The sequence below is a fragment of the Nerophis ophidion genome, linkage group LG27 (genome assembly GCF_033978795.1).
Source record: "Nerophis ophidion isolate RoL-2023_Sa linkage group LG27, RoL_Noph_v1.0, whole genome shotgun sequence".
Taxonomy (NCBI): Eukaryota; Metazoa; Chordata; class Actinopteri; order Syngnathiformes; family Syngnathidae; genus Nerophis; species Nerophis ophidion.
In genome coordinates this window covers 12117366-12140754 of record NC_084637.1, presented here as the reverse complement: position 1 = coordinate 12140754, position 23389 = coordinate 12117366, and the positions used below count along the sequence as shown (strand labels likewise).

At 39.7% G+C, this 23389-nt stretch overlaps 1 protein-coding gene across 1 annotated transcript in view; it reads right to left on the bottom strand.

Annotated features, from left to right (window-relative positions):
* Positions 1–9164: 9164 nt before the first annotated feature.
* The window catches only part of LOC133544023 (ribose-phosphate pyrophosphokinase 2), a 36902-nt gene continuing 22677 nt past the window's right edge, over positions 9165–23389 (bottom strand). The window contains exons 4-7 of the mRNA XM_061889012.1: positions 15019–15143; positions 14766–14939; positions 14531–14690; positions 9165–9796 (exon numbers count right to left, since the gene is read on the bottom strand). Of these exons, the coding sequence (XP_061744996.1) occupies positions 9704–9796; positions 14531–14690; positions 14766–14939; positions 15019–15143 (552 nt within the window). The 3' untranslated portion in view covers positions 9165–9703. The remainder of the gene's footprint in view (positions 9797–14530; positions 14691–14765; positions 14940–15018; positions 15144–23389) is intronic.

Here is a 23389-nt window from a genome sequence, read left to right as displayed (position 1 = left end):
ATCCTGCAGATGCATTTCCAACAATAAAGTCAACGAAATCCCAAAGGTGAGTTTTGTTGATGTTATTGACTTATGTGCTAATCAGACATATTTGGTCGCGGCCTGACTGCCAGCTAATCGATGCTAACATGCTACTTAGGCTAGCTGTATGTACATTTGTAGCTATATTTGCATCCAGCGTTTCCCCCCCACCCACATTTAATGCCAAACAAACACTTACCAATCGACGGATTTAATTTGCTCCTGCACATTTTACCGGCGATGCTAAGGCAGACATGGCACAGAGATGTATGGATATCCTGCGACACTCAATCGATGGTTAGAAGGCGATCGCCGAATAGCGTCAATAGCTATTCGCTCAATAGCTTTAGTTTCTTCTTCAATTTAGTTTTCGCTATTTGCCTCCATACTCCAACCATCCGTTTCAATACACGTGTAATCTGTTGAATTGCTTAAACCGCTGAAATCCGAGTCTGAATCCGAGCTAATGTCGCTATATCTTGCTGTGCTATCCGCCATGTTTGTTTGTATTGGCATCACTAGATGGAAAATGGACGGTGGCTTCACAGATAGCGAAAATCAGGCACTTTAAAGCCTTTTTTCGGGATATTCCATGTTGGGTAAAAATTGGGAAAAAAATTTGAAAAATAAAATAAGACACTGTGAACTGATTTTTATCGGTTTTAACCCTTCTGAAATTGTGATAATGTTCCCCTTTAAAAAACTTTGGTTGTTTTTGCAGTATGCTTCGGGTCATCGTCCATCTGCATTGTGAAGCACCGTCCAATGACTTTTGAAGCAGATAATATTGCCCCAAACACTTCGGAATTCATTCTGCAACTTTTGTCAGCTGTCACATCATCAATCAATATAAGTGATCCAGTTCCATTAAACTACCATCACCATGCTTCACTGATGAGGTGGTATGCTTTGGATCTTGAGCAGTTAGATACTCTTCTAGTTCCATCATTCTGCTACAAGGTGATCTTTGTCTCATCTGTCCATAAGATGTTGTTCCGGAACTGCACAGGCTCTTTTAGATATTTCTTGGCAAACTCTAATCTGGCCTTCCTGTTTTTGAGGCTCACCAATGGTTTACACCCTGTGATGAAACCTCTGTATTTCCTCTGGTGAAGTCTTCCCTTAATTGTTGACTTGGACACAGATAAACCTGCTGTAGCTCCTGGAGACTTTTCTAGATCTGGCCAACTGTTGTGAAGGGATTTTTCTTGACAAGGGGAAAGGATTTGTCTGTCATCCACCACACTTGTTTTCCATGGTCTTCCAGGTCTTTCGGTGTTGCTGAGCTCAGCAGTGCGTTCTCTATTTGTAAGGCTGTACCAAACAGTTACAATGAGATAATAATTATGATAATATAATTCACAATGAGAATGTTCTATTGCTCAATTATTGTGCAGAAATATGGGGAAATACATATCACAGCAACATTATGCATTTATTTATTTCACAAAAAAGAGCAATTCGTATCATTTTTACAGTAGGTTATAAAGACTACACAAATCCATTCTTCATTAGGTCAGGATTGTTAAAACTAATAGACATTGTAGAATTGCATACTCTATTAGTGATGTTCAAAGCTCACCTTCAGCACCTCCAAAACCTCAAATCTAGACTCCAAACATCCCAGAACAAGCTAGTCAGGTTACTTCTAGACCTCCACCCCAGATCACACCTCAATCCAACCCACTTCTCCAAGGTGGACTGGCTCAGGGTGGAGCACAGAGTAAAACAACTTGCACTGAGCCTACTCTATAAAATCTGCTACACCTCCCTGATACCGAAGTACATGTCAAACTACTTCCTTAACGTAAATGACCGCTATAACCACAACACTAGGGGGAGCTCCACAAACCACGTCAAACCCAGATTCCGATCTAACAAAGGTTTTAACTCATTCTCTTTCTATGCCACATAAATGTGGAATGCACTCCCAACAGGCGTAAAAGTCAGTACATCTCTATCCCCTTTCAAAACCGCTCTAAAACAACACCTCCAGGCAACTTCAACCCTTTACTAACACCCTCCCCCTTCACATAACCAAATGTAAATAATCAAATGTATTTTTAATGTATATATTTGTTGTTATGCTACGGAACTTACTATGTTCTCTGTACATATCCTACTAAGTCAGACCTACACTGCTGATATCAACCAAAGCTGGTTGTCAAATGTTAGAGTTGTATTAATAAATAGAGGTCGGTGTCTAGCAGGACCGATAATCAGCATTTCCGTTTTTTTGGCGTTGAGTTGCAAAAAGTTAGCAGACATCCATTGTTTAAATTCATTAAGACACGCTTCCAACTGACTACAGTCCGGCGTGTTGGTCAGCTTTAGGGGCATGTAGAGTTGGGTGTCATCAGCATAACAGTGAAAGCTAATACCGTATTTGCGTATGATGTCACCTAGCGGCAGCATGTAGATGCTGAAGAGTGCAGGGCCAAGGACCGAACCCTGGGGAACTCCACACGTTACCTTAACGTAGTCCAAGGTAACATTGTTATGGGAGACGCACTGCATCCTATCAGTAAGATAAGAGTTAAACCAAGACAGGGCTAAGTCTGACATACCAATTCGTGTTTTGATACGTTCTAATAAAATATTATGATCGACGGTATCGAAAGGAGCGCTAAGATCGAAGAGCAGCAACATAGATGACGCATCAGAATCCATCGTTAGCAATAGATCATTAGTCATTCTTGCGAGGGCTGTCTCCGTAGAGTGATTTGCCCTGAAACCGGATTGAAAGGTTTCACATAGATTGTTAGACGCCTGTGTTGTGGTTTGTGCAGCCCTTTGAGACACTAGTGATTTAGGGCTGTATAAGTAAACATTGATTGATTGAATGTATATACTATGATGATTAACCTGTGTGATGACTGTACGCTGATAGTATATATTTGTACCATGAATTGATTTACGTGGACCCCGACTTAAACAAGTTGAAAAACTTATTTAGATGTTACCATTTAGTGGTCAATTGTACGGAATATGTACTGAACTGTGCAATCTACTAATAAAAGTTTCAATCAATCAATCAAAGCTAGAAATAAAGTTATTTTGAAGGACTTACAAAAGTTATTTGTGTTCACGTCTGAAGATGAGAACCACAGAAGGCCGTAGGACTTTAAACATCCAAGAGTGCGAACACATTTGAAACAAATGCGCTTGTCTGTTGCTGATGTAAAATCATGGATTTCTCTAAAAAAAAGACTTAAAAAGTTGTAAGAATATTTTTTAATTTAAAGAGTTACAAAAAGAGACAACTGGAATTATATCAAACTTGTCATGTCTTTGTGATCATGTTCTGTTTTTGACTTCGTTAGTTCCTGTTTTTGCGCACCCTGGTTCGTTTTAGTTGCCATGACAATTAGTTTCACCTGGCTCATTTGTTTGGACTCACGCACCTGTCAATAATCACAGCACTATTTAAGCCTGTAGTTGCCAGGCAGTCAGCTTGGCGACATCACCTTCACACCCTTGATACCTGATTGCTCACTTCTTGCCATAGATTCATGCTTTTCACGTCACAGTAAGTGTTTTCGTTTTTGTTGTCCATAGCTCTGCCTTTGTGCGAATTTTTGTTTTCAGAGCCAAGTTTTGAACCTCTGCTGAGTGCCTTTTTTGTTTGTTCCTTTTTTTTGAGTTAAGAATAAAAGATGTCATTACCTTCACGCCATGTCTGGTCGAGTTAATTTGAACCACGGGGAATCAAACCACACCATAGTCCACGTCTTGACAAAACTTAATTTTGATTTGGATCGGACGTGTCATTGTGAAAATGCTTAAATGAAAATTAGAAAGTATGTTTGAGTTCGGGTGTTGGTGGAGGGAACAGTTATAAAGTCATTTAAAATGATTGGGGTTAAAAAGGGGGCAGAAAAATATAAGAACAGTATTCTTCCATCTGCTCCTTTCTGATCATGGAAATGTATAAGAAACAAAAAAAAAAACAATGAAAGTGTCAACTGCACATAGCTTGTAATATATGCATTTTTATGAAAGGAATAAAAAGAAATGATGATGATGAACAGTTGATTTGGCCACACCTCATGTTTTTGCGATCCCACTGATGGCTTTGTTTGGATTTTTCAGCCTAATGATGGCTTGCTTCACTGATAGTGACAGCTCTTTGGACTTCATATTGAGAGATGACCACACCTCCACATGTAGGCCTTTTTTCTGCTCTTTGGAAATTAAATAAATGGGGAAAAAAACAGGGAATAACACACACCTGGCCATGGAACAGCTGATTAGCCAATTGTCCAATTACTTTTGGTCCCTTAAAAAGTGGAAGGCACATATAAAATGTCACACATCATATATCACACATCATGTATCACACATCATGTATCATACATCATGTATCACACATCATATATCACAGATCATGTATCACAGATCATGTATCACACATCATGTATCGTACATCATGTATCGTACATCATGTATCGTACATCATGTATCACACATACATCGCACATCATACATCACATGTTATGTATCACACATCAAAAAACTATTAACTTGTTGCAGGTATGACCACAAGGTGGCGATAAGGCGCAGCCGGCGAGCTACGGATGGAAACTACCATTACCACTTCTAGCCTATCCTGGGTCATGTTCATAGTATACAAATGTAATCAAGGATTTCTGGTTCAGTAAAGTGTGATGGAAGTGGAAAAAAATACTGCCAACCACAGTGGAGTTCAAACCAAGCACCGTCTTAACCCCTGGTCTATCCTGGGTCTTGTGAAGACTAGATTTATTTAAATACGCAAATGTAAGCGAGGATCCCTGGCTCACTGAAGTATGACGAGGTGGAACAAAATACAGCCAAACAGAGTGGGGTCTGAACCTAGTACCTTTCATTCAAATCAACGGTCTTAACCACTGGGGTATCATCGGTCTTGTGAAGGGATGATTTTTTTTCCCTCATACACAAATGTAATCGAGGACTCCTGACTCAGTAAAGTATGATGAGGTAGAACAAAAAAACATCAACCAGAATGTGGTTCAGACCCAGCACCTCTCATTACGAGTCAGCGGTCTTAACCCCTGGTCTATCCTGGGTCTTGTGAAGACAAGATTGTGTTCCATACACAAATGTAACCGAGGACTCCTGCCACAGTAACGTATGATAGAGGTGGAATAAAATTACCGTCAAAATCTTGGCTTAACAAGACCCAGGATAACTCGATGGTTAAGACTGCTGCCTCTCACGAAGGACTACTGGGTTCAAATCCATAATTTGGAAGATCTTGTTGTTTCGCCTTGATCATAGTTCACTGATTGCATTTGTATATGAGCAAAAAACAACCCATAATGGGACCCAGGATACCTCAATGGTCAACACTGTGGGCTCCAAATACAGGGTACTGATTTCAAACCTCATACATGGAATCAATCATTTGGCTGGATGGTGTCAGAACGACATACATTGTGGGGTGTTTCTTCTCCCCCACTCAGAGTAATGTTATGTGCTAGTTGTTTGAGTAACATAGTGTTGAAAAAATAAGTCAACACTAAACATAATAATAATCAGAAAAAATTGTCAAATGGTCAATGATGACACCTCAGGGCTTACTAGTGAGTGAGAATGAATGTGTGCGTGCGTACAAGTTAGTCTAATTCCTGAGGTGGGCGGGAATATAAAGTCAATAATAAAGAGCGTTGACCAATGACCTCACCTGGGTACAATTATAAAAAATGGGTTAATTGTAATTGGATTAAAACATAGTTTATTAAATAATTATTTTAAAATTACATGGGAGAAGTGACACAGTTGACTTGAAGCCTCCAGGCAGTTTTTGTAAATTACATGTCAACCTAACAAGGATTCATACTTAGCACCCTTCAACCTGAGTCTACAGTCTTAATCCCTGGTCTATCCTGGGTCTTGTGAAGAAGAGATTGTGTTCCATACACAAATGTCATCGAAGACTCCTGGCTCAGTAAAGTATGATGAGGTGGAACAAAATGCTGTCAACTAGAGTGGGGTTCGAACCCAGTACTTCTGAATCCAAGTCAGCAATCTTAACCACAGGCGGACGGACGGGGAAGGTGCTGGGTGTAAGGAACAGTGCAATTTGTTCTGTCGGCACCATCACGTCTCCATCTCATCGCTGCCTGGGGGGGCCATAAACTACAGACTGTAGTTGACTGGGGGTTTTTTAATTATAATTTGGGAAGAGTCTGCTGCATTATGCTCACCTGCTAAACACCTTTCTGCTAACCCGCACCGTATCTCCTCTCTGTTACCGCTCTGAATACGCACTGCTGATTGTCTGTTATTGCTGTGTGTGTAACCAATCAGATGGTTCGGTGGGTGGGAAAATGCTGGGTGCTGCAGAGACGTACTGACAGAGGCAGAGGCAGTACGAAGCGGAGCAGCTTGTAAAGACTTTAGTTTAGCAGCAAATGATAATAAAAATACATTTAATAAAGTGAAATACAAATAAGGCAACAAGAGAAGTATCCTACACTTCTCTTTTGTAAAGTAAATCAGAACAGTCGATATGGGCATCTACATCAACTATGTGATTTGCCTGAGAAGCTGGACAGGATTAAAAAAAAAAAATAATAATAAAAAATTAATTTGGGTGTTGGCCTTTTGTTGTTAAGGCGGCCACCTTAACAACAGAGCAACAAATGTTTTAATAATTTCTGGCTAAAGCAGTTTTTTTTTTAAGTCGTTCTATCATTTGTGACAGAAAATTGCAATTTATTATGTATTTTACACGAGAATTTCTGACCATGCAAAAAAAAAAACGTATGGTAACACAGGGGTGTCCAAATTGCGGCTCGCATCTGGAGTTGTGTTGGTCTGAGGTATATGTAAACAAGGATGTGGAGAAAAAATAAAGAGCAAAAATTGGTGATGTAATAAAAAAAGATGAAAATTTGATACAAATAAATGGGCGTCCAAACTTTTTCCACCAAGATCGCATACTGAAAAATCAAAGTATGTGGAGCCATTTTTTAAAAAAAAGAAGTAATAACATATTAAAGACAAAAGTTATGGTCAGCTTTGTGTTAAGTGACAAAGTGTATTATTAGCTACCAGTATCACACTTTAAAATTGTTCTCATTACATCTTTACTGTTTGTTTTCCCTACAACAATTTATAATAGTACACTTTGTCACCTACAACACAAAGTTGTGTCTTTAAATAATGTGTATAGGTAGCGGCTTGAATAGAAACTATTATTAGTCACCTTGTGACCCTCTTTTTGAAACATAATGATCACGCTAGAAATCTGTCAGTAATAAAGTACTCTGACTTAAACATTCACAGCCAAATTAAGCTAAAAACATTGGGAGCTTTTCACCACCTGAAAAAGATTAAATCAGAGGAATAATGTCTAAATCAAACATAGAAAGACTAATCCATGCCTTTGTCTTCAGCAGTTTAGAATACTGGAGTGCCCTTCTCACTGGGCTCTCTAAAAAAAGCTGTAAAAACAGCTGCAGCACATCCGGAATGCTGCTACTCGAGCCCCGACTAGAACCAGGAAATAGGATTATATTAGTCCAGTGCTTAGGTCACTGCACTGGCTTCCTGTTGCTCAGACAATAGACTTTAAAACAGCTCTTCTTGTGTACAAGTCTTTCCATGGTCTTGTGCCAAAGACCAAGAAATGTTAGAGACATATAAACCATCTCTGCCTCTGAGAACCTGAGGGAGTGGTCTACTGTGGGGGCCCAAACATGGTAACGCTGCGTTTCAGTTTTTTGTTCCTCGGATCTTGAATAGTATTCCTAAAGAGGACAGGCCTTAATGTTGACAATTTTCAAATCCAGATGAAAACATTTAATATTTGTGCATATAAATGAAAATATTTTATCTACACTCAATGATTTGAATTATAGTAGTTTTACAATTTCATATATGTTTTTAATTAAACTATATATTTTTTTGTAATGTTTACCCTCTTGTAATTTTCTGTACAGCACTTTGAATTGCCTTGTGTATAAATTGTGCTCTATAAATAAACTTGCATTGCCTGTTTTTAGCATTTGTTTTTACAAACTAAAAAATGTCAAAATGGCCTTTGCGTACTTTTAACTTTTTAGTAATGTGGCCCTTGGTGAAAAGGTTCATATCAACTAATTCATATTTGTTGAAATTAAATGCTTGTTCCTAGGGCTGGGCGATATATTGAGTTTGTAAGATATGTATCTAAACAAATATATGAATTAATAAAATATCGTAACATTTATTTCACGTTAAAATGACCAAACGCCGCTTATTTCTTGTGTTCCTTGTTCTACCCCGCACCCCTCCATGGGCTACTAAACCCCACCCCTTCCTCCTTCCAAGACGTGCTTGCACGTATAAGAACATCTATGTGGCTTGTGCAGCCCTTTGAGACACTTGTGATTAAGGGCTATATAAATAAACATTGATTGATTGATGATTGGTTGGTTGTTTAATATGCTGAGTCACGATTGGTTGAGATTAGGCCAATCAAAGGCAAAATAGGGCGGGTCATCAAACCAGGAAGAGAAGTCACAAAGTGCCTGCCTGCAAATGTATTTTGTTTTTCCCGAGTTTAATACATTTTTTATTATGTGCACAGCTATGTGATTTATTGTACATAGAAATAATATTTGTGTATTTTATTTATGTTATGTAATTCTGTTCTGTTAATACCCATCTTGACTAACTGGGATAATAAAAGTGCCACTGACTGTTTACAGTACAGTTGTCATTCACTTCAATTTCACTGAATATCGCTCAAAAATTAATATTTGTATAATGTAGACTTTCACCGAAAAGTATATTGAATATGGAGTTTAAGTAAAAATATCGAGATATACTTTTTCGTCCATATCGCCCAGCCATACTTGTTCCCCTGACTTGTGATTTTTAAATAAAAGCATGGTATACATTAAAAAAAAAAAAAAGTACTAATAAAACGCATAAAGGAATTGTGTAATATGAGGTTATACATTAAAATTCATATTTATTCTTTGTAACAAGCGGCCCCCAGAGCGCAACCATATCTGCCATGTGGCACTCAATGAAAGGGTGTTGACACCCTTGCTATAGGGTCTTGTAATTTGGCACGCCTTTAAAAGATTCCTGTCAACTTTTAACACTTGCACCCGCCTGACCGAGACAAACCAAGGCGCACAAGACTGTTTAAAAGCAATTGTCAAAGATTTATTGTCAAAAGAAACTGCTTGATTTGTTTAAATATAAAAAAAGTGACCCATTACTGCTAAAAAAAACTAAGGTGTCACAACTCGAATTGTGACAAGGTTTTAATCAACACGATCACAAAACTGTGGATTCAATTAGATTCCATGACCTTTTGGAGCATTTTTTTAACACACCGAACAACCCGTCTATGGTGGGGCTTGGAGGTTTGTAGCAGCAGTTGAGGTGATTTGGGGATTTGCGGGGTGTTAGCGATCTATTTTTTTTATTAAGAAAAAAGCGCCAAAATGTTTCCAATCATGTGGCATAAAAGGAATGCTTCATAGAGAGTGAGGTACAATACATGACAGGGAACATCATGGCGAAAAAGGTGAATGGGGGGGAAAAAAAGAGAGAGAGTGATGTTTCACCTCATCTCCTGAGAGAAAACATTCATAGAACATCTCGTAGGTCAAACTTTGGAACTCTTCAAGAAGAAGTGTGGCGCCAGCAGCCAAGGCCCCCCCTCCGCAAGTTGACTTTATAAGGGGACATGGCTAAAGAGGTAGGACACAGATTCACCGTTGTGGGTTCTCCTGATCGCCTCTGCGAGGATCATGGAAATGTCAATCACCTAGAAAGTGGGACAAGTAACACTAGAATTGTAAACAATGCATTGTCAGCACATGAAGACTCAGTTTGTGTGCATGTCAATAGACATGATGTGTGGCGAGGTTAATTTTTTTATGATCGAGTACTAGAGTACGTTGTCCATTTAAAGGCCTACTGAAACCCACTACTACCCACCACGCAGTCTGATAGTTTATATATCAATGATGAAATATTAACATTGCAACACATGCCAATATGGCCGGTTCAGTTTACTGAATTGCAATTTTAAATTTCCCACGAGGTATCCTGTTGAAAACGTCGCGGAATGATGACTCGTGCGCGTGACGTCACCCGTGGTAGCGGACATGTTCTCCCAGCACCGATCACGGCTAAAAGTAGTCTGTTTTTATCGCATAATTACACAGTATTCTGGACTTCTGTGTTGCTGAATCTTTTGCAATTTGTTCAATTAATAATGGGGACTACAGCACAAACACAGCCGGTGTTTTTTTGTTTGTTGTGAAGCTTTAATATGGAACAGAGCGGTCAAGTGAACATGGTTCTCTACCACATGTCAACCGGCAGGTTTCGGTGAGAAAATTGTGGTAATAAGTCGGCTCTTACCGTAAACATGAACGCTTGCGTCGTTCCTCCTGCAGCTGTCAAAGAGGCAGCTGCGACTTTCTTGGCTCCTCCATGGCTTCCCTTGGAGACACTGGCAGTCACCCCCCCCCCCCATATAATCTCACTAAAACACTAGTAACACAATAAGAAGATAAGGTATTTTCCAGAATTATCCTAGTAAATGTGTCTAATTACATCTGGATCGCTCCTACTGCCCTTCACTGTCACTATCCTCATCCACGAATCTTTCATCCTCGCTCAAATTAATGGGGAAGTTGTCGCTTTCTCGGTCCGAATCGCTCTCGCTGCTGGTGGCTATGATTGTAAACACTGTGAGGATGTGAGGAGCCCTACAACCAGTGACGTCAGGCGCACATCGTCTGCTACTTTTTATTAGCGACCAAAAGTTGTGAACTTTATCGTCGATGTTCTCTACTAAATCCTTTCAGCAAAAATATGGCAATATTGCAAAATGATCAAGTATGACACATAGAATGGACCTGCTATCCCCGTTTGAAATAAGAACATTTCATTTCAATAGGCCTTTAATAAAAATGGTGATAGCACTTACTTGCATGAAATACAATATGCATGCTATATAAATATATGGTATTTATTAAAAAATAAAAACAACTATGCAACCTAACGTGAAGGATTTGCACTCTGGTTTCTGCCCTGTAGTTGATAGGGGGAGATTGGATCATTTCAAAGAGTTTTGAAAACAATGGTAGTATCAGTCATGAATTGATACTAAAGTTTAAAGTTAAGGTTAATTTTGAACATGAATTAAATTTTCAATATGATACATCACATTTTGTACTTTTTTGTTTTGTTACATGTCCGAAAATGAGTGGGAAGAATCTAATTTAATCCTACCCCTGTCCACCTTAGAACAATTACTAACACGGATGTTAGTAATCCGTCCATTAATCTTCTACCACTTGTCCCTCTCAGGGTCGCGGGGGGTGCTGGAGCCTATCCCAGCTGCACTCAGGCGGAAGGCAGGGTACACCCTGGACGAGTGGCCACCTCATGGCAGAGCCAACACAGACAGACAACACTCACATTCACAGGTGCACACATCACTCCAAATACAACAGTTATTTTCATAAATAGTTATTTCAGTTATGATTCACTTAATGAAATAAATGATAAATCATTTTCAATAAGTTCAAGATATCAATCATAATCCTTCTTTTTACTTTGTGAACACTTGTCGTTTGAACAGTTTCTTAAATTTACTTTTTCAAATTTTTTTGTAATCAGACCATATTTGCGCTATATTAGATGGAATTTTTACCTGACATGTTTCGACTGTCATTTGCAGTTTTCTTCATAAGGGTCTTAAAGTGGATCATAGTAGTACATTGTTTGATTTCTTTGCTTCAGTCGTTCCATAATTTAATTCCACATACTGATATGCTAAAGGTTTTAAGTGTTGAACGTGTAAATAAATGTTTTAATTTTTTTCCTAAGGTTAGACTTCTCCTTTTTTTTGAGAAGAATTGTTGTACATTTTTGGCTAGCAGATAATAGTTTGCTTTGAACATAATTTTAGCCTTTTACAAATTTACCAAATCATTGAATTTCAATATTTTGGATTTAATAGATAAAGTGTTGGTATGTTCTTTATATCCAAAATTATGTATTATTCTAACTGACCTTTTTTGTGACAAAGTGTACTTTTATAGTTATTTCCCCATATTTTTACACAATAACTCAGATATGGTAAAACTAACGAGCAGTAAAGCATATGATTATGATTTTGTGCATGCAGCCATTTCTATGCTTTGAAAATTATTAATTTATGCCAAAAATACACATGCTGTATAAAATAAAGTTGGGAAAAAAAATGAAGCAGCATTCTTCGAAGTGCGATGAGGTGAGGGAGGACTGCATTGACAGTTAAAACTGCCCAATTAGCGTCATCTAATGCAAGTGGGGCGGCATAGCTCGGTTGGTAGAGTGGCTGTGCCAGCAATTTGAGGGTTGCAGGTTCGATTCCCGCTTCCGCCATCCTAGTCACTGCCGTTGTGTCCTTGGGCAAGACACTTTACCCACCTGCTCCCAGTACCACCCACACTGGTTTAAATGTGACTTAGATATTGGATGTCACTATGTAAAGCGCTTTGAGTCACTAGAGAAAAGCGCTATATAAATATAGTTCACTTCACTTCACTTTATTTGCGCAAACAATTGTGTCTAATAAAAAGGGAATAATTGTAATAGGTTATTGATATTGTTACATTGTCTTATATTGTTGTAAAAATGTACTAGGGATTTATGGTATATTGGCACTAATAAATTACTGCAATACTAATGAATTGAAATCAGTACTATACTGCCCTTGAACAACACCAGTACCGTTCTTTCATCCGAATGCCGCTGTGCGGTAGTGACGAGAGAGCTGAGGCGCATGACGTTGAGTGTGCCAAAACATACAAAGTGCATACAAGCAATAACGTCTTGGTGGGGAAGAATGGCAAAAAAACGTAAATTGCACTGGTAAATAAAGAGAGCAATATGGAGGTATTTGGGCTTCAAAACTAACGATAAAAGGTGGCACTTTAAACAGGGAGGCACAGCGTTGCAAGTGTTGCTTTAAAACACGCCTCGCCAAATGTGGCGATTAGTATCACCACCCTTGCTTCAAACTTAGGGATAATCCTTCAGACATGCACAAGGAGTTATGAAGAGTAACAGGTAGTAATGTAGTTGTTACACCTGGCCTGCTGTTCGGCTCCGGTGCAGATGGTAGTCGGAGAGCACAGGGGCAGACTTTCCCTTCAGGGTCGATGTTTTCGTCGGGGGTAACACCCTTTACCAATGGGTCTGCTAAACTGCGCTTTCGGGTCAGAATGACGAGGCCCTTCGATTTTTGACAATTTGCTTGCTTTATTATTAGTTTAGCAGGACACAACCGGACCCGTTCATCTTTCTATTGCGCAGTGCACAGGCTCCTTCTCCTTTCCCTTTACTCACCCACTCACTGACGTCACTCAGCCAATACGTTGCCATTCTTGCAAACGCAAATACTGTATGTACTCTCATGAGTTAACCAGATCCTGTTGTGCACATGTAGATACCAAATATTAACAGTTAAAACTGCCCATTTAGCGTCATCTAATGCAAGTGAAATGACTACATTTAGTAACAAATTCCTAAAATTGTGTTTTACCTTTAACAATGTGTGTTTTACCTGCTACACGGCTTATCTGTGTACATTTATCCATAGTTTTGTATTAGTACTTACTCAAAATTGTATTTCTCTTAAAGCACAGACCAGAAGTGGCAACCATAAATCATGAAGCATTTACTATAATGCCAATAAAGCAGACTATGTGTAACATGGAAAATTGTAAATTGTTATTTGAGGGCAAGAAGAAAAGCTCATTGTGTTTAATGACCTTTAATTTATATTTTAACCTTGTAAAATTGTTCTTTGGGTGCAATCGGAAAAATATCTTTAATGTATTGGAAGATTTTTCTGTTTAAATAAAGGCAATATTGACATTTTTCCTACTTCCCTTTATTCGGAAAAATCCATCCATCCATCCATTTTCTACCGCTTATTCCCTTTTTGGGGTAACGGGGGGCGCTGGCGCCTATCTCAGCTACAATCGGGCGGAAGGCGGCGTACACCCTGGACAAGTCGCCACCTCATCGCAGGGCCAACACAGATAGACAGACAACATTCACACTCACATTCACACACTAGGGCCAATTTAGTGTTGCCAGTCAACCTATATTGATCCATCCATTTTCTACCGCTTATTCCCTTTCGGGGTCGCGGGGGGCGCTCATTTAAATACCGGTGCCAAATTATTGGTATCGTGACAACCCTGATATGAACTGTTAAATTAATAGCTAAATCACAAAATCATTCAATGATGTTGAACATTTTCAAGTAAAAGCTATATTGGTCTTGTATTTATTTGGTTTTGTATTGATACCAACATTTGCAGTATTGTCTAACTATAGTATTGTTATTGGAAATGTATTTTTAATGAAGAAAATTATACAAAACATACATCTATTACTTATTTTAATGGACAATAATGTATTGTTGATAATGTTAGTTAAAACATTTTCATTAAGGCTTTACCTGCCAACGTTGACGGTCGGTACACACCTGTATTTTTGGGCACGCCTTCATCTTCTCTTCTTGCGGGATCGTGTTGGTCACCACCACTGCCTCAAACGGCGCGTTGTTGATACGCGAGATGGCGGGCCCAGAGAAGATGCCATGTGTAAGGATGGCGTAGACTTTTACGGCGCCAGCATCAATCAACCTATAGAGCGAAGAAGGAATGTCCAAATACTTTTCATAAAGGAAATAATCAGTGAAAAGCAAGTGTGATACCGACTTGTCAGCAGCGTGGCAGATGGTACCGCAGGTGTCGGCCATGTCATCGACCAGGATCGCCACACGGTCCTTGACGTCGCCCACCAGCACCATGCGGTCCACTTCATTTGCTTTCTTCCTCTCTTTGTGGATGAGGGCAAAGTCCACGTTCAATCGGTCGGCGATAGACGTCACACTGCACAAATGAGGCGAGCGTCACATCTCCTGGCCCCCCGTCCCGACGGTTTAGCCTCAGAAACAATGGCAATTTTTACCGTTTTGCACCGCCAGCGTCAGGAGACACAATGATGCAATTTTTCCACTCGGGGATATTTTCCCGGATCCACTGCAGGACAGCAGGCTCCGCATAGAGATTGTCCACAGCAATGTCGAAAAAGCCCTTTAAGGACAAAAACAGTGTCATTTGTGGTATGTTTTGATTATTACAGAATCAGTTTCAGTTAACGTGCATACAGCAGAACTTGTGCAAAAGTCCACCTTGTCATCAAGTCCCGGATCTTATGACTAAAAAGTGCCTGCTTAAAGGCCTACTGAAACCCACTACTATCGACCACGCAGTCTGATAGTTTACATATCAATGATGAAATATTAACATTGCAACACATGCCAATACGGCTTTTTTAGTTTACTAAATTGCAAATGTAAATTTCCCGCGTAGTGTCGTGTTGAAAACGTTGCGGTATGAAGACTCGTAAGATGACGCGTGCGTTTGACGTCTCGGGTTGTAGTGGACATTATTTTCCAGCCTGATCCAAGCTATAAGTAGTCTGCTTTAACCGCATAATTAAACATTATTCTGGACATCTGTGTTGCTGAATCTTTTGCAATTTGTTCAATAATGGAGAAGTCAAAGTAGAAAGATGGAGGTGCGAGCTTTTAGCCTTTAGCCACACAAACACAGTCGGTGTTTCCTTGTTTAAAATTCTTGAAGGAGAAGCTTTACTGTGGATCAGAGCGGTCAAGCGAACATGGATCCCGACCAAATGTCAACCAGCAGTTTTCGGTGAGAAAATTGTGTTAATAAGTCTGCCCTTACCGGCGACACGCGGCGACATCAGCGGAGCTTCCAGCAGCGTGACTTGCCTTAGAGACACTGAGTCAACACACGTACCCATGGCTACACCCCTCCGACTTAGGTACTATTAAATCTCACTAAAACACCAACTCAATGGGCAGATAAGGGATTTTCCAGAATTGTCATAGTGATTGTGTGTAATAACATCTGCATTCACCTTTAGTCCTTTACTCTCAATATCCTCATTCACAAATCTTTCATCCCCGCTCAAATTAATAGGGAAATTGTCGCTTTCTCGGGTGGGAATAGCTCTTGCTGCTGGAGGCTCACATTAAAAACAATGTGAGGATGTGAGGAGCCCTACAACCCGTGACGTCACGCGCACATCGTCTTCTACTTCCGGTACAGGCAAGGCTTTTTTATTAGCGACCTAAAGTTGCGAACTTTGTCGTCGATGTTCTCTACTAAATCCTTTCAGCAAAAATATGGCAATATCGCGAAATATCAAGTATTACATATAGAATGGACCTGCTATCCCCGTTTAAATAAGAAAATCTCATTTCAGTAGGCCTTTAAGTCGATGTTGACCTAATTGTGCTGTAAGTACGGATGTAACAGTAAACTGTATAATGATAAACCACGGTTAAATTTTAGACGGTTAGTAATATTGTTCAAATTTTTTATCCTCGAAAAACCGTCATTTATTAATGCATTTTATGCAACACTGCTTTTTTCCTAGGTCAGTTTGGCTTGAGAAAACATGGCGGATAGCAACTAAACAGACTTTGCTATGGAGATTTTCTCTCCGAGTAAACTGAGCCCATTGCTTTGTTTTCTATTTTTTTCCCTTGCTTCCCTTCCGTAGAGTTTCGGCGTGCGTTTAGGAACACACTGCTGTTATCAGATGGCGACAGGTGTGGACAATATTGGACACAGACACATTTGTTCCAAACTAAAAGTATACTGTGGAGGAGAAGAAATGTGATATTGCTTTTATTTCCCCAACAAAGCATCCTTCAGTCAGCTACTGTGACAGAGTTAACGACGTGAGGAAACATGCAACAAACTATGTGCAAACGCTGCCACAACTTGTTTATAAAGTCTTGCTGTTTGTAAACTGGGATGGTCACTCATCTTTTAGTTCAATGCTAACTTTGTCAGTGTTCCAATAACATCAACACTAACTAAATGGTTTTCTCATCGAATGTAACGCAGGCTGTGATGTGTCAACATGCGAATTGTTAGAGAGGCACAAAGATTGTGTATTAGATGTGTGAGGTATTACTCCCGTTTATTTTTTGGGGCCAAAATGTTGCAATGAACTAGGGGTGTAACGGTAAACAAAAATTTCGGTTCGGTACATACCTCGGTTTAGAGGTCACGATTCGGTTCATTTTCGGTACAGTAAGAAAACAACAATATATAAATGTTTTGGTTATTTATTTACCAAATTTGTAAACAATGGCATAACATACATATACACACAGGGTCCATTGCCAAGGTTAATGTGGTCAACATATATAAAATAAAAAATAAATGAGATAAGGCTCAGAATGGTTTCTTAACAAAACCTTTCTACATATCAAGTGCTTTTTTTGATTGATTGAGACTTTTATTAGTAGATTGCACCGTACAGTACATATTCCATACAATTGACCACTGAATGCAAACACCCCAATAGGTTTTGGCTAACTTGGCAATAAGAGGATATATGGGCTTATTGTTCTTCCACCATAGAAGTGGGTCAAAATCTAGTTTTTAATGCAATACAGCAACCCTCTGCGACCCCGAACGGAATGGATGGATGGTCTTAAATCTGCTGCTATAAAAACATTTGTATTGCTTCAGCCCTGCCTGACTCGCCGAGGAGAGCTTGCTTAAATGCAGTGGTGTTGCTTCAAAGGAGTTAGCATGTTTGACGTGTTGGCAGAAGCAAACCCTACTGCTGCTGAACAATGTCGGCAAACCTCCGTCCTCCATTGTTGTATTGCACCGCGCAGCCAAAGTGTTCCCAAAACGGGAGATGTTAACGAGACAGAAGGGTCTTCCAGCTGTGCCTTTCGCATGTTGTCCTAGCCCGGTCGCTGCTAGCCTGCCGTGTGTTGTGCCTCGCTCTGCATTGTTTACACAACCTGCGGTGCGCTACTTAATATGTCTGTGTGGAAACTCGTTGGGTACACCTCCGAATCGAACCGAAACCCCCGTACAGAAACAGTTCAATACAAATACACGTACCCTTACACCCCTACAATGAACCACATGGTGTTAGAAGACAAAGCTTGTTTATGAGAATTTATCTTCCTTAGCCGAGCTGCTTTGTTTTATATTAATATAAAAATTAAATATCAATTTTTTTTACATTACTTTTGTTTTTTTTCATTTCAGAAAATTATTATTTTAAAAAACATTAATTTTATTAATGTTTTATGGTGTATTTTTAGTTTCTATAAGACATACTTCGGCTTTAACTCTTAACGGATCTGTCCCAATACAGCATGAACATACATTAAGTACATGTAAATGTACGTAACTTTAAAAAAATACCGCTAATAAAATAGAAGAACAGAGATAAAGGAATCACATAATGGGAAAAAGCTGACATTTTGATATTAATAATGAACAAAAACCCAAATATTTGTCTTTTAATATACTGTATGAATAACGTTATCAAGTTTTTTTATTATACATTACAAATTTAATGATGGCGTCGAGTTAACTCCCCACTTCAACACTGTTTTACCAAACATAATGAATTGTTGGGATTTCAATCTTGATAAAAAGAATCATGATTATTATTTTGGCCATATTTCGTGCAGCCCCGTATGTAAGACTATAGATCATGTTTAAACACAATTTTATATCTATATGGCCAAAAAGGTCAGTTATGCCTTATGGCCATCAGGTGCCATCTTGCAAAATTCTTACATTTCTTTTACTGGTTTATCTCTTATGTGCATTATGTGCCATCTTGCACAATGTTCATGTTTATTTGTTATTTTGTTTCTGCCATATTATTTTGTTTATATTGCTTTCACATGTGCCTTCAATTTCTACTTGAGGTACATGAAACAAGTCTTCTTTTCTACAGTCATGTTTCTTCTACTAAAAGAAAATCATTTTGAATGTGTTGTTTGTGGGCATTAAAAAAAATAAATAAATAATAATAAAACTTTGTTAAAAAGAATAAGAGACTTATTATACTCTACAAATGTTGGTCATACTTAAAAATGCACAAATTGAGTTGTATTCAGTGTTGAAAAATGTTATATGGCTCTCACGGAAATACATTGTGAAATATTTGGATTTCATGGCTCTCTCAGCCAAAAAGGTTCCCGACCCCTGGTATAGATAGTTAGATCGGCACCGTTGTACCTAATATGGTTGTGTGTGATTGACCTTTGCCAATTTGCATTGCAAATTGTCACTGCTTTTTACCTGAAATTCCTGATAAATAAAAAAAGTACTTTGTTTGAAAGTTTAGCTGGCACACTTTGGTTAAAATGACTAAAATGAATGAATCAATTAACTTTATTGTCACTGTACATGTAAAACAATTTGGAAATGAAAGACCTTGGGCGCGTCATGTAATAAAGACTAAAACACTATTAAAACATCCATCCATTTTCTATCGCTTGTCCCTTTCGGGGTCGCCTATCTCAGCTGCATTCGAGCGGAAGGTGGTGTACACTCTGGACAAGTCGCCACCTCATCACAGGGCCAACACAGATAGACAACATTCACACTCACATTCACACACTAGGGCCAATTTAGTGTTGCCAATTAAAACAGTATATAGACTAATAGAATTTAGAGAATAACTGTGGAATATAAAAATAACCAGTAGCTAATCCAGACATCTATATACACACAAAGGTAAGCACAAATGTAAACATGTTGCGCGAGTATTCACATATTGCACCAGGAGTAAACCTAAGTGGGGAAAGATAAACATATTGCACTGGGGTGATCGAAAATTGCACTCTCCTCTGGTAGCGCACAGTAGTGATAGTGGTAGTTATTAATATTTAAACCTTAGCAGCATTCAGTGCACTTATGGACCTTGGGTAGAAGCTGAACTTGAATCCATTTGTCTGAGTGGGCATGGTGCTGAGGTGTCTGTTGCCAGGGTGATATGGGTCTGAAAAAATCTTGACTGCCTTTTTAAGACAGCGTGAGTGGTAAAAATTTTCCAGGGAGAATAGAGGGCACCTGATCTTTTGGGCCATTTTGACGACCGTCTGGAGCGCTCTCCTCTCTGCGGCTATGCAGCTGAGGAACCACTAGCAGATGCAGTAGGTTAGAATGTTTGAGACGGATCAGCGTTAGGACTAGGGTTGTCCCGATCCGATATTTGGATCGGATCGGCCGCCGATATTTGCCAAAAAGTAAGTATCGGCAAGGCATGGAAAAATGCCGATCCAGATCCAGTTTAAAAAAAATCTGGTCTGTCTTTTCCAACGCACCGATTTAAATAATACATTCCACTCTTCTGCTGCTCCCTACACTCCATTCCGCATTTTCCAGCACACCAACAGGTCTGTGTTCTAACCGTTAAGACGGCCGTGCGAATTAAAAGTTACTGTAAAAATGTCAGCTGTGTGGGATTATTTTACCATACAAAACAAAAAAGATGAAGAAGTGGAGTGCAAAACATGCCACAATAAAGTCAAGCGTGGTGGTAAAGTTGTAAGACATTTTAATTACTCTAGACACAGAGGCTTTTTAGCACTCATCATTAAAGAACACAGGAGCAGGCTGACACCTGAGCATCTTGAAATGCTCTTCTTTGTTAGAAAAAATCTCCCCATTATGCTTGGACTTCAATTGTTTGCGCCCCCCTGACTGGGGCAAACAAATGAAAGGAGTGTGTAGATTTTTTTTGATTTTTTTAAGTTTACACTTGTTCAAGAGCAAGTATTGATGCTGAGTTATAGACATTTTATCCCACTCAGGTTGTTTGTGTGTTTTGCTTTTTTTAATAATGTTTACAGCATTATTTGCACTTTATACTGTTTAATGATGCCATTTCTGTTTGTCATGTATAATTTTTGATATTTTGTGTTTATTCTCGAATACCAACCATTGTGTATTATTCAAACTCACCTAATTCAGCTGGCTAGTTGTTATCAAGAGTACTAAAACCCTTTTCAACATGAATCTGACAACTAACTTAAACTTTAATACATGCTCGGATAGGCCAGTATCGGTATCGGATCGGAAGTGCAAAAACCTTGATCGGGACATCCCTAGTTAGGACACAAGCAGATCCTGTCTTAGATGGTAGTTTTTGAGTATTCAAAGGATGTAGAGACATTGTTGTGCTTTCTTAATAATTGCCGTGGTGTTAGTTCTCCAGATGGACGGTCAGGAATCTGAAGACTGAGACTGTCTTAAAACAACTCCCATCTGAAGTCTACTACCATCTCCTGAGTTTTCATCTTGTTCAGCTGCAAATTGTTGGCTTTTCAAAGCCCTGACAGCAGCTCCACTTCATCACTGTACGCGGTCTCGTCACCTCTGGAGATGCAAAGGCAGGTGGCGTGCAGAAATCCCAGGTCTAGTAGTTTGGGTACCAGTCTATCCGGGAGGATGGTAGTAAATTAGGAGCTGAAGTCCACAAAGAGCAGCCGAGCGTAGCCCCCCCCCCTCCAGGTGAGTGTATATTGGGAGGCCGCCTCCTTGCAATTTCCCCTTGGCCTCCTTTGTTCTGTCCTGGCGATGGATAGTGCGGCCCGCTAGCTCGATAATTAGCTCCTGAATGGATGAATGGAGGCAGGTTTTTGTGGCAATTAGGATGTAGTTATTCCTCACAGTATTGTTGATAGCAACCTGAAGTCTCAATTCCTCCATCTTGTTGGCCAGAGATCTTGCATTCGTTAGAAAAATACTCTTCAGCGGTGGTTTGTTTCTTTCCTCAACCTTGCTAGCAAGCAGACTCTGCAGCCTCTTGTTTGTTTACGTTCTTTACGCCGTCCTCTCCGCTTGATTCTGGGGACAGCGTGGCGAAGTTGGTAGAGTGGCCATGCCAGCAATCTGAGGGTTACTGGTTTAATCCCAACCTTCTACCATCCTAGTCACGTCTGTTGTGTCCTTTAGCAAGACACTTCACCCTTGCTCCTGATGGGTCCTGGTTAGCGCCTTGCATGGCCTCTCCCGCCATCAGTGTGTGAATGGGTGAATGTGGAAATAGTGTCAAAGTGCTTTGAGTTCCTTAAAAAAAAAGGTACAAAAGCGCTATACAAGTACAACCCATTTCCCATTTATGGCGAACCATGGTGCGCCAGGGCTTCTGGCTAGTTCCTCCAGTATATTACTCTCACAGAGAAACCCGGCTGTGACTGTGTTTTCACCGCGTAATCTGACTTCTAGAAGATCTTCTCTGCTATGACAATTCCTTGCCCAACATTAAGTTGTTGGGGAAAGTACAGAAACAAACATTAATATCAACAAAAAGAACCAAACGGGGGAGCACTTAGCCTCTGCGACTGGTCCCAACACCATCTTTAAAAGGTATATAATTATTTTTCACACAACTTCGCCTCACACATGCTAGCTAGCTAGCAAGGTAACTATCTTAATAAGTAGATATCGCATCTTCCAGCTGTCCGACATTATGCCTCTGGTTTAAATTATGGCTGGGCGATATGGCCTTTTTTAAATATCTTGATATTTTTAGGCAAAATCGCGATACACAATGTATATCTCGATATTTTGCCCTAGCCTTGAATTAACACTTGATACATATAATCACAGCAGTATGATGATTCTATGTGTCTACATTAAAACATTCTTCTTCATACTGCATTATTATATACTCATTTTAAACTTTCATGCAGAGAAGAAAATCACAACTAAGTCAATTGACCAAAACTGTATTTATTAAACAGTTATTAGCGGGTGACTTTTCAAATGATGCTACATATTAGTAGGGTTGGGTATCGAGTATCGATTGGAACCGGGACTAACTTTCCGATTCTCCCACAGTCGTTCAAAAGTTTATATTTCGATTCCTAGTTTTGATACCCAGTCCGCCGACCGGAAAAAAAAAGCCGCTGAACACCAACGAAGAAGCGCCCACCGCCGGAAGTATTAGCATAGCCGAGCCTATGTAGCCGAGCGAGTCAGTCAAGCATGGATAGCGGGCGTCGACGGTCGAAAGTGTGGCTTTATTTTACTAAAAAAAATAAAATACCGGCGAAATGTAACACGTGCGACAGGACTGTTTCGTGCTTAGGAAGGTGCATGTCGAACATGATGACGCACCTCCGAGTTCATGGAGTACAAATAAATGCGTGTCCCGTCTTCGACGCAGTGCGCCGACCGTCCTCCTCTGCCTCTTCCTCTGGCTCCGGCTCCGACGCCCAGCAGCTTGGTGACTGCACTGCAGTCCGAATCCAGTAAGTAAAACAATATATATGCAATAAATAATGTGTTTTGCGCCAATGTTGAGGCAGCTAACAAATTAGCCCACATATTTTTTCATAGATAATTTACAACCTGCTAGCCAGGCTCCGCGATGTGCTCAACGTACTCCGTTCACCATAGCGGCAATGGGGAAGATGTCGGTGCCACAGACGGAAGAGTGCCACAGAAAGGTCACTGCACACATA